We start from the raw sequence: 12985 nt of genomic DNA on the forward strand, positions 1-12985 counted from the left end.
CAAAAAACGGATACATAAATTATAGCAACTAATTAGCACCTACTATATACACTCTGAAATTCCACCTACTAGTCCATGAATATGTACAATTATGTTAATAAAATGCTTAAAGGAAATGTCAGCTGCCGATATATTATTATCCAATGTGTATCAAATTACCCCACTGAACCCTTCACAAACTCAAACAACTAATAATTGACTAGGTCCGGGCTGTGCAAGCGTATACAGATACTAAGTGGTAGTGGATGGATTCAAACCAGCTCTCGCTTATTCATAACACGTATTAAACCTCTGTGGGGTCCCAGGCTTTTAAGGCAGCAGCTGTCACTATGAAACCAGCCCCAACCTGCTATTCAGAACTACAGGGCTTTATCTGAGGCCCTTCACCCTTTCGCTTTTTTGTGTAGTTCCATGCTCCTCCCACGGGTAGGAGTTGGCTTGCTTCAGCTGCTGTTATTCACGTGCCTCTGTGGAAACACATGTTTATGCGGCTTGTCCTTTTGACTGTGTACTTTACTCAGGTGACTCTTCCTAACCTGCTGAGTATAAACTGCAGGATGCTCTGAATAGAGATGGCTATTGCACGGACTTCAGTCCATCTCAGTCTCTCCCAGGATCACACTCTTAACTACAGCAGAAAACGGTTCCTAATAAAATGTTATGATCCTTCAATCCTAGACAGCAATAATGTTGCCAACTGACCCAAAAGCAATAATTCTATAAAACAAAATGAGGAGAGAAATTACTAGTAATTGAGAAAACTCTGTAGGGATGTACTCATTGTTTAATTATTTCAAAGCTTTATTCTAAAGCTTTTCCTAAAATATGTTCAGTGTATAGTTTGGAGGTGCAACCTGCAAAACAAACTCTTGGTCAACCAGTTATCAGAGGCTTACAGGGGGTTCATTAGGAATGTTTGAATGTATGCTGTTAACCCCCAAACAACAGAGGGAACACATGAATTCTGTAAGTAAGCTCTATGTCTGTCTGTCTGTCTGTTCTTTTTTCCGACAGGGTCTCATTACGTAGCCCTGACTAACATGGCCTATATAAATCCAGCTGGCATCAGATTTAGTGATCCCCCTGCCTCTGCCCACCATGCACTGCCACAGGCAGCTGTGTATGACCTTGTTCTTTGGGTAACACCTCTTGGAATAATCATTTCATAGAATATACTTTGAAATCTGCTTTTCAAAAGCAAACATTGACTCCACTTCAATGTTTATTATATTAAAAAATAATTTAAATGAGCAATCCTGGTCTGTATCTCAGGCAACAACTGCACCTCAGACATCAATAAACTAACGTTCCTATTGCTACTTAGCAGCATAGCCTGAAATGTAGGAAGGACACATAAGGCGAAAAAATTAAGTCATGTGTGCTGAACTGATAACCCAAACCTAAAATTATGCGACCGCAGGGCTGCGTTTCTCCTGCTTTATGCACGCACATGTGAGCATACGCACTTCTGAAGATCCAGCACATAGTTTTTCATCTTTCTGGGAACCCACATAATGGATGGATATTTAACAGGCACTTAAAAATGTCTTAGGGGCTGGAGAGAGAAGCGGATGTAAGATGACAAACGAAATGTATAAAACATCGTCATGTTTACATTTTAGCCCAGTATTAGAGCATTTTAAAACGTTTTGGCTCCTAAATATGGTTGTTCTAGAAGTTGGTATGAGTTTTCCCACGTACAAGAAGCTTGTGGCTTAGCCATGTGGTTGCCTGGTGTTTTTGCCTTACGACAGCACGGCACAGCGCGTATGTGAGAGTTCCGTATTCAGATGTGCGGCCCGTCTTGCTGCTGTATGTAATCTAGCTGGAGGAATGATGGGTCTCAACTCTGAACTACTGGTGGGAAATCTCAACGGGGCCGAGAAAGACCAAGGGTAAATCCTCTGAAAACCGTGGGAGAGTGAGCACAAGTATACAAATGAGGGGACCTGAGCTGCTCTTCCGTGTCCTGTTTCAAACGGCTCGCATGACCCCACCTGCTACCAAACCCCAAACTAAGATTTAATTTCGGGGACAGCCTCCCCCAGTGTCCCTACGACACACGGCGGGTTGACAATCCTCCTGACCACCCTTTGTCAAGTCCTTTTTCCCTTCGCTGCTACCCACCCCTCAGCTGGACCAGGAGTTGGAACAGTGAAATGAGTGTGCCAACATGGCGGTAGGCAGCTTCACAGCTCAGCCACAAATGCCATCACCTCTTACGTACATTTTTCTTTGACTTCGTTTTCTTTTCTTTCTTTTTTTTTCCCCTGCTCCCATTAAACTCTCAAGTGATCTTTCTAAATAGAAATGCAATAATGACACTCTGCTGACTAAACTGCTTTAAGAGAAGTTTATACTGCTGTTGGGTATGGTTGTCACATGCCTCAAATCTCAGCCTTTTAAGGTGGTCTGGGGCAAGAAAATGAAATTCTGTCTAAAAAGAAAAATACAAAAAACGGCTGGGGATGTAGCTCAGTGTAGAGCGTGTGTTCTCTAGTATCCAAACCGGATTTAATCACCAGTGATTCTGGAGGGAAGTGGGTTGCAGACCTACTTTTCTGGAGAACCTAAGCCAGATACTTTACCTGGCATACAATCTCCTGAATCCCAACAACTTCCCTGCCCGTTCTCTCCAACAGATCCAATCGCTGTTTCCCCTCAGACATCTGGGTGTACGTGTACACACTTCTTTGCCTGAGAAAGCCCTTCTCCACTTTCTCTCGGCTCCTACCACCAAAGCCCCACCTTTAAGTATGATGCAACAGAATGAAATAAAAAACCCCAATCTTTATTTCCTGCTGGCACTGGGGATTAGCATATTTACAGACACTACCTGAATATGTAAGTGTTCAGTGCAGAACCTACAGTGCTAGCTTCCACAATGGCCACTGTGACACCTGCCAGCGCATGGCTCCCTCTGGGACTTACTTTTGATTTACTGTGTCGTATGAGGGCAGAGAGCAGCCTGTTTGACTCTCCCATCACACCGGCGTGATCTTTGGCTTCACACCACTCAACCAACCGCTCCACCAATTTAGCATTCTTTCCCAGTTGTTCAGCAGCTTCTGCTATAGGAAACAAGGCAAACCAAAACCAGACTGAATCACTGACAGGCAATCAGTTGACAGGAAAGCAGGTGCAGGGAAGAAAATTATAGGTCTGGAAAACAGTGCAACAGTTTTATAAAAAGCAAGTGCTGCAAATGCTCCTTGCCTGATGGGCTATTTAGCTTATTCTGTAACTTTACAGGCTTTCACAGAGACTCAAGAACACATGACTTTATATTCCTGGTTAACCCTAAGGCTCTGTTAGTGCTCTGGTGAACAGTTTTCAGAAGGCTCCAATCAATCAAGACAGGAAGGATTAAGAAACTGAAATGCATAAAAACAAACAAACAAACAAACAAATAACCCAGTTCATTCCTAGAAGTGGTTTTTATTACTGTTTCTTCAAACAGAAAAATATAAAATAAATCTGTAAAAATTTGGACCATCACTGTATTAAAGTATGGTTTTTAAGACACAGCAAACACGAGTATGAAATGTCTAAACATAGAACTCCCAGGAACCAGTAATATATCAACATATATAGGACCTAGTATTAATAATAATATAAAACATTTTTACTCAAAATCATTTAGCATGAGAACTAAGTCTAAAATCAATCTCTTCTAAACTTTTGTTTTCTAATTAATTTTTACAAGTCCATAATCCCAACATCTAGAAAATCAAGTCCCTTTTAAGTTAAGGGCATTCAAAAGTGAGAACACTGCAACCAAGAATGCGACTTGGAAACCATTTCTTTTACCTTGTGCATCTATTAACATTCTTAGCGTTCCCAGGAGTTTGAACTGAACTGGGGGCATTTCAGATTTAAGGAACTTCAAAACCGTCCCTGTGACCCCAGCTGATAACATCTTTGCTTTATTTACAACTGAAAAGAGAAAGAGATCACGGTTAGAATGGTGCTAACATTCTCAATAAACATTCAGTTCAACGCACATCTAGCACCTACTAGCTCTCAGGCCCCACGTTACACCTTTCTACCGAGAAAGGTTGGGTGAGGCCACTGGGCATGCGAGCAGCACAGGAGCTCAAGCCCCTCACAAACTACATGATGAATGTGGGGCCACCTTGGAATATAGCCTGTCTTGTGCCCCCGCCCCCCCATAAACCCCATGAGATTTGGTGTGTAAATATCCTATTTACAGGGACATAACACAAAATCATACTAGTTTTTTGAAACACAATTTTAAAGCATTTAGTGAGAAAACGTGTAGAACAAATCTGAAAATGCTGACATCTTACAAAACACACGTACACTCACTTTAGTGTTTTCCTTTATCACTGTACTTGACTCAACTGTACTAACAGAAATGTGATAGACATTTTTTTTGTTGTTGTTGTTTTTGTGATAGACATTCTTAAATGCTATCCACATGCTATACAAATCAGATCCATTTGACCGCACTGTCATGTTACTGTACTATTTTTCTTTGTCAGAAATTTCATTTTAGAAAGTAGAATAAAATAATTAGATTTAAGAATCATCTATGTCATTTTCTCTAACAATGTCGCTCCATGGCTCAGAACTGGTAATCCAAAGATACACCAAGGCTCTTCTCAGGGGCTGGAGAGGTGGCTCAGCAGCTAAGAGCCCTGGCTGCTCCTCTACATCGACCCGGGTTCAAATCCCAGCACCTACACGGCAGCTCACAACTGCCTAAAACTTCTGATCCAGGGGTTCCGACTCTCACACACAGACAAAACACCAATGTACATAAAATAAATAAACAAAAAAAAATTTTTTTAAAAAAGGCTATTTTTAAAAACTATGTATCTGCTCACAGGAAGAAACAAAACCAAAAGGAGCCTCTTACTGTAAGTAAGGATTGTTTAGGGGACTCTGCTCACTGAGGTCACTCCTTTACCCAAAGACACTGAAGAAAGCGTAAGCACGTAATATAATGAAAGCAAGGAGCTCGTAAAAGCTGATCAGTTCCTTTAGTTATCTTTTTAAAAAATATTTTTATTTTATTATTTGTGTGTGTGTGTGTGTGTGTGTGTGTGTGTGTGTGTGTGTGTGTGTGTGTTTAAGTACAGGCTACATGTCTGGGTGATGGCAGAGGCCAGAAGAAGTCAGTTGCCCCCAGAACTGTAGTTACAGGCGATTGAGAGCTGCAGATGACGCTAGGAACTGAACTCAGGGCCTCGGGAGGAACCACAGGTGCCTTTAACCCCTGAGCCATCTCTCTGGGCTGTCTTCTAGTTACCTTAAGAGCTCAGCTTTGTACTGTCAAGAAAATATATTTAACATATGGTCTCCATTTCTTAGGAAAAAGGTTGAGTAATTTGAAGACTCTTCCTAGCCCATCCTGCCTTTGAGACAGCATCTCACTCCATCGCCATGGGAGGCCTAGAACTCACAGTTTATATGAGATTGGCCAATGGCCACCCCTCTGCTTCCCAAGGGCTGGGGTGCAAGGCGTGTGCCACAGCAGCTGGCTCTCCCCTTTGGCTGACAGGGGTTACAGCCACACAGCCGCCTCGTCTTACCTGGAATGGCTAGATTCCTGAGGGCACTTAGTGCTGCGTGCTGCACAGTCACGCTCCCATCTTCCACGTGTCTGTCCAGCAAGTCCATGAGCTTTTCTACAATTCCACTGTCTACCATATGAATACAATTCCCATCTATGCAAAACAAAGACAGATTTCCTCCTTTATAAAATCCTGTGTAAGTATCTTACAGCACCAAGTCTTTTACACTCGCCATCGATCCATCCCACAGGCCTTATATTCTGCCATCCTTAAGGTCATTACTAAACAGTTCTTCCAAAGAGAGGGGAGGAGAAAATGAGTCAGCCATGGTAGTCTTTAGGTTGAGCATTCCTGAAGCAAAACCTCAAAGTCTGAAATACTCTAAGGCCTAAAATTTGGGGTACTGACGTGACTCTGTAAGTAGAAACTCTGTGACTGAATTCATGTGATGAACCAGGCTCAATTAAGATACACTAAAAATATCACCTAAACTATTTTCAGTCTACATGCACAAAGGTACAGGAAACAGATAAATGTCATGTTTCAGCCTGGGTCTTCTGACCAAGGTATCACCTAATGTCTATAAAAATATTCTAAAATCTTAAGAAAATACAAAATCTCCAGTGCTTTAGGTCTCAAGCATATTGGATTATGGGACACTCAACCTGTGTCACATATGAATAGTTCACATTGAAGCAAAATTAAAATAAAAAAGTCTATACTTCCTAGCCATAGTAAGAGTTCTTAGATTAACTATTTAACTATCATAAGCATTAATATTTCACAAGCTAAAAGGTCCAGTGCCTTTAAAATATTATTAAACTAAATACTGTACACCCATAGATTACTCATGTGTAAACATGGGTATAAAGGTATAACCTAATTATCTAAGAATGCATATTCAGGTTATTAAGGTCTAAATAACATGACTAGGAACGAATACACACACACACACACACACACACACACACACACACACACATACACACACACACTCTCTCTCTCTCTCTCTCTCTCTCTCTCTCACTCAAGTGCACTAAACCTGAAGCATAAAGCATTCAAAATAATGACTAATATGCATACCATTCCTGGCAAAATTTGCAATTGCTAATGCCCCAGCAAGCTGTAGCTGGTTGTTATTTGATGGAATCCAAGAAAGCACCCTTTGGAACACACTGCCTTTTCCTCCTTCAAAAAGTTTCTGCATGGATTCATCTGGAGGGAAATGAAACAACAGTTAAAGAAGAGAAATATAACTAGGAGTAAGAAACCCTTGTTCCAAAGTGGATATCCAATGAGGAAACTAGACACCTCTCAAAACCTTAGGCTCATAGTGAGACTTTTTTTTTTGAGACAGGGTTTCTCTGTGTAGCCTTGGCTGTCTTGGACTCACTTTGTAGACCAGGCTGGACTCAAACTCACAGCAATCCGCCTGCCTCTGCCACCCAAGTGCTGGGATTAAAGGCGTGCGCCACCATGCCCGGCTGAGAAAATCTTATACCAAGTTACTAATAGAAATTAGGCCCTAAATTCTGTGAATTGTGTAGCTCAAGTTTTCAAGAACCATCCAGCTTTTAGCATTCTGGTGTCATTTCTGTCTCTTCCGTATGACAGGTCTTCAAATGCTGGAAGGTAGAGAGCAAAGACTTAACTTTTTCTTGAGTTTGTCATTTCTTGTTCTATTCACAGTGTGTATATGTATATTTCAAAACCATCACAACATCAGTAAACAAGATAGGAAATTCGAAGCTATCTAGTGTAGTGTTTACGAAGGGCCCAATAGTCTAAAGAAGCTGATGGCAGAAGTTAAAACTCACCTCCAAGAAGCAATAAAACCATTAGATCGGAAGCAGTTTTAAGCTCAGCAACGTCATCCTCTTTGTCACTGTCCACCTTCTGTTGAACAATCTCTAGTAGACACTCTACCAGGCCTGCTTCAACCAGCTGCAGTTTAATAGCATCTAAAGAGCAATGTGAACACGGTCAGAAGCTTTGATGACACGGGCTCTGTCATCTTTAACTAGTGTAGTTTAAGCTTAGTTAATACACAACTTACATAAAGAACAACAGCAAAAACCCAACCTTCCAACACTAGAGCTTCAAGCTCAAGTATCTGCCGGTCCAGCCTGATTACACAATACTTCCTTCATTTTCCTATTTGAAATTATTTATCCTCTCAAAATGTCTTATAGCATCCAAATAAACCAGGTCTTTCTTAGCTCTGACAGCAACCAATATCATCAGTATTTCATGATGACATTAGAAAGCACTAGCATATTATATACACATATGTCTATAATACACATAGATACTTGTTATGTAGAGTTAAAATATATCTACTATAGGTTTTGAGTAAGACAGTATCTTCATAGGTACATGGTAGTTTTTACAGTAAATTCTATTTCCTGATACATTTTTAAAATATTCATAATACAGCTGAAAAGGAAAAAAATTAAGTCCTCTCATGGTTTATCAATAAATATGTTATTTCATAAAAAAAAGAACTTATGTAGTAGCTTCATTTAAAAAAACCTGAATGCAATAGTAACTTTACCCTTACACTAAATCTTAGTGTTATTCTATTAATTATACCACTTATGTTCTTGAGAGTTTTATATTTGTAGCCATATCAACTCCTCTTGTCAAAAAAATTAATTTGTATTGTTTGAGTTGGAGTTTACTTTAGTCATTGGTTTCCATAAGCTGTATGTGTGTCACACACAGCAATGGCAGTTTCAACTTGTCGTGTGGAAGAGTTTAAAATACAAATACACTTAATATTTACTCTTTTAGGTAATTAGCATAGAAAATTTTAACTTTTTATAGTTACCAGGATTATTAACTTCCTCTGAATATCTTTACATATATAAAATGCACCTGTACTGGGCCAAATTTAAAGGAGGACATTTCCTTGGTTACAGAACAGGAAAACTAGAGACGTCCAGACATTATTGAAAACTATGATTACAAAAGAAAAAAAAAGGTCTTAGAAATTCTAAAGCCTTGAATGATACAGATACAAAGTTATAATTACTCTTTTTGTATAGCAAAAGAGAAAAAAAATCTTAGGATGAAAATAATTAACACAAAAACAAGTTTTCAAAGGTCTGTCACTCTGTCCCCGCTGTTATTCAGCAGAATTAGGTGGATGAGAAAACAATAAATACAAACAGTGCTATATGGAAATTCTGTAAGGAGGTTACAGTAATTCTTTGAGGTAACACTTGAAGATCAGGGTAACATTTTCATCTATAGAAGTAGTGCAGGAGATGAAAAAGAAGTTTCTGCCTGGAGTAAAGTTTGAGGCATTTAGAATATGTAAGCTATGCCAAGATGAGAGTCTACAGATCTTTCTTTTTACAGTTTGACTGTAATCACAGACTTAGAAACCTTAAATTGCCTTAGTTAAGATGAGCCAGACATTTCTGGCAAAGCCAGACATTCTAGCCCAGATTTCCACACAAGGACTATCTTTATCACTTGTCTGAACGCATGTGCATGAGTGTATAAGGTGTGTCACACATACACATTAAATAACCTGCAGCACACTAAATAAACAGAGCAAGGCTGGTTATGTTTTGGCTCATGCTTCATCCGGCCACACTGAGGTGGGGCAGCAGTGCTGGCAGGCTGTTGTACAAAGTGAGGGCAGTGTCTCCCCCTGTAGTTAATCCTGGAAACCCTCACAGACACACCCAGAGGCTCGCTTTAACCTCTGGAACTTCCCAGACCAAGCCACAGTCTGGCAGTCAAGGTCACCTATCATAGAGACTTTTTGTAAAGCCAAAGAAAAGCCAGACTTACAGAAAAATGCATATTAGACATAAGTAGTTATGTAAAAGACTCTTTATTACCTAAATCAACAAACTGTCAATGATTCAAGAAGTGTCCTATATATTTCTTTCTGATCACAAGCCCCTCCCCTTTGTATCTCAAGTTTATAACCTTGGTTGTTGTGATAAATCATTCCCATGTTTTATTATTTCACCAAGTCAATAATCATTCCGAAAAAGTACTGAGCTACATCAGCTCCGCCTTACTTTTAATTTAACTTTATGTAACTGAAAGATGTATTTCTAGTGGGTTTTTTTCCTCCCATTTTCCTTTACATTGAGAATTTCCTTGAGAGTGGAGGGGAAGGGGGGAAGGGAGGCGGGGAAGAATGGAGAAAAAAGTGTATGGCCATGTAGCAATCAGAAGACAGCTTGCAGGAACTGGTTCTCTCCTCATACCATGTGGCTTTGGGCACTGGACTCAGGATTTCAGGCTTGGTGTAAGAACAGCTTCCTATATTTAAAGAGAAACTTTCTAGGTTTAGGTAGCAAATGGAAACCAGTACCTTATCTAAAGCCAATGAAAAAATTTACGTAGAGTTGGGTATAGTGGTACATGTCTTTAACCCCAGCACTGGGAAGGCAGAGGCAGGCAGACTGAGTTTAGGGATAGCCTGGCCTACAAAGTAAATTCTAGGACATGCAGAGATAGATAACAGAAAGACCCTGTCTCAAGGGGCAAAAATGCAATGGGAAAGTGCCTCCAACTGTATTTTCCCTGTGCTCCCAGTACTGTTTAGTAAAGAGTTTATCTTTGTATTCTGTGGTATATTTTAAATTATGTGCATATGCATTTCCCTTTAAAAGTCTTTTTGAGGCAGGGCCTCTCTGGTGCCCTTGAAGGTCTAAAAACACGCTATGCCTCCTATACTGGCCATGACCTTGGTATCTTTTGCAACTTTATTTTTTATTTTTATTTTTTTTCCTGGATAATTTCACTGTGTGATTTTATTTATTTATTTATTTACTTTTTAAAATTTTATTTTATTACTTTATTTATATTACATCTCAATGGTTATCCCATCCCTTGTATCCTCCCATTCCTCCCTCCCTCCCTGCCAACACGTCTTTAAATGCGGCCTCTGCACTATTTCCAAAACATCTACTCTCTTTGGTATACTTACAACAACAACAAACGATCAATCTTCTTCTGTGTAACTGTTTCTCCTTTTCTGTAGACTTCATTCAGGCTTTCCTTTCTGCCTGTGTTTCAGCCCACAGGTTCCCTACTTCAACTATATCTAACTGGCTGTCAGACTTGCCACCAAGCACTTAATTCTCTTTGGACATTTCAATTTGGGAATTTCTATTTGTTTATTTTTAAGTCTGCTGTTGCATTTTTCTTATTTAAAACTTTCACTGTGATTTTTTTTTCTTAAAGATTGTTTTCATCTCTCTGAACGTAGTAAGTGACCTGTTTTCATCTTTTGTGTGTGCATGTGGTTTTGAGTGTGGGTGCTCACGGTGCAAACGTGGAAGTCAGAGGCCAACCTCAAGTGTTGGTCCTCACCTTTGCCTTATTTAAGACAGTGGGCACACCGGCCTGCTGAGGCAGGGGGAGGTCTGGTGTGTTGTATTCTGTATAAATAAAGTAATAAAATAAAATTTAAAAAAGCAAATAAATAAATAAATAGACATGACTTTGTTATGTAAACCTTCCTCTACTTATTTAAAGTTGATTGATTGATAACAATGCTTTGGGAGAAGAGAGAGGCGGACCTGGGGTTCACAAACCTGGGGTTGGGGATCATGGGGCAGGGACAGGTATAGGAGGAGGAAGAAAAAAGTTGCAAACAGTTAGTGTGGAGAGAAGCACATGGTCAGATGGGGTGGATGAGGAAAGCAGCCCGTATGAAGGACATTAGCAAGTAGTTTGGATTAGGGATGAGAAGGAGCCCAGATAGAAATGATGAAAGCAGATGGGCGTTGGGAAGTGATCAGGATAGTTTAGAGGGTTAATCTGCCCAGTCCCAGGTAAAATGAGGCTATTCTAAAATACAACAGGTTTCCGTGTCTTTATTGATTATGATAGTGGGTTACATAATACTGCTGAAATAATTATAGGCTAATTTTATACCAGACCTCATTAGATATTTTATAATTTCTACAACACAGGCCCCTGCCTTCCATTTTGCTCCACATGCAGTGGGATTATAGATGCATGGCTTTATGAGGGGTCTGGGATTTGAACTTAGGTCCTCACACTTGCCTAACAGGCACTTTACTCCGCAAATACAACCTTACTAACTCCCAGTATCCCTACTGTAAATCATTAGGCGATAATTTGAGTGGCTGAAGATTTTATGCTGTTTGTATGTTCTTAAAGATTTAGTGTGTTGCCTTGTCAGTGTGTGTCTCTGCAGGCAGTAGACGGCAGATCTGAAAAATCCTTTGTACAGTTGGTTTGTTTCCTGACAGATACACTCTTATCTTTTTGGGTGCATCTCTTAAGATGTTTTTTTTTGCGCAAAGAAGGTGTGATCCATCAATATCCTCATTGTTGACAGGCCTAGAAATCCTAGCTGCTGTCCGCTTGTGTTTTTATGGGGGTTCATAAGCGGAGTTCAAACTCTTTACCTCATTTGTCTTCTTAAAATTCTTTGTGTGTCTGTGTGTGACAACGCAGGTTGAGAGGCTAGACGTCAACGTTGGGGTCATCCTTATCTATCTCTTACCCTATTTTTTGAGAAGGATGGGCTCACTAAACCCGATTCTCACCAACTGGTCAGGCTGGCTGGGATGCTGGGACTCAGCATCCAAAGGCCTGTCTGTTTCCACCTCTCCCCACCGCCACACTTGACTTTACATGGGGTTTAGGACCCATGCTCGAGTGGCAAAGACTTTATCCACTGAACCACCTTCCTAGCCTTCACTTGTCTTCTACATTAGAGCAAAAATAACCACAGAAGCATCTTTGCTAAGACTTTAAAATAACAAAACAAAACAAAACAAAACACTTTGAAATCAAACTTGGAAAGTAGCTTCTCCAAATACAGATACAGCCGTGGAACAGATAATACAGCTGAAGTTTTAGAGATACGAAAATCAAATGTACCAACATTAACAGCACAGAGAAGGACTCTGAACTAAGAACTGGCATTAAAGAGCCTGAAAACCTCTCTAATGACCAAACATCAAAAGGCATTTTTTTTTTCTTACCATTTTCTGCCAATGGAGCTAGAACTTCAAAAACCATTTCTCTTTTATCATGTTCTATTTGTTTCTTGAATAGTTTTACCAGCTCTTCAGCAATGTTCGTACTGGCAAACTGCTCTTTACTTGACTCTGAAAAATAAGAGAACAATTCAGAGTAAGCAAACAATATTAAACCCAGAGTTTTTGTCTGCTATGACTTTTGATACTCAATCATTTTTGCTCTGTTATTGAACACAAATGTTCTTCATACACAGGGAACCATCAAACTGGCTTTTAATGTCCTTGAAAAAGAAAATGTCTGAAACTTTATAGAGAAAATGTTCTGACCCAGTTACATTTGAGGCCATAAAAAATGTTCACTGGTGTAGCATATAGTCACTATGGCAACGATAAAATTACTAAGTCATACATTCAGAGTTTCAAGGCTTTCATGCAAAGAAGGAAATTGTTCATAAC

At 39.8% G+C, this 12985-nt stretch overlaps 1 protein-coding gene across 4 annotated transcripts in view; it reads right to left on the reverse strand.

Annotated features, from left to right (window-relative positions):
- The window catches only part of RAP1GDS1 (Rap1 GTPase-GDP dissociation stimulator 1), a 141889-nt gene that overhangs the window by 13857 nt on the left and 115047 nt on the right, over nt 1-12985 (reverse strand). For 2 of the 4 annotated variants that reach the window (XM_084757395.1, XM_084757393.1), the window contains 6 exons: nt 12533-12658; nt 7358-7501; nt 6624-6755; nt 5559-5693; nt 3811-3936; nt 2932-3068 (listed from right to left, as the gene is read on the reverse strand). In XM_084757395.1, coding sequence (XP_084613521.1) covers nt 2932-3068; nt 3811-3936; nt 5559-5693; nt 6624-6755; nt 7358-7501; nt 12533-12658 — 800 coding nt within the window. Of the gene's footprint in view, nt 1-2931; nt 3072-3810; nt 3937-5558; nt 5694-6623; nt 6756-7357; nt 7502-12532; nt 12659-12985 lie in introns of all 4 variants that reach the window. The other 2 variants (XM_084757392.1, XM_084757394.1) reach the window with 1 other exon arrangement.

Source organism: Acomys minous, assembly GCF_964271855.1.
Source record: "Acomys minous genome assembly, chromosome: 14".
Classification (NCBI taxonomy): Eukaryota; Metazoa; Chordata; class Mammalia; order Rodentia; family Muridae; genus Acomys; species Acomys minous.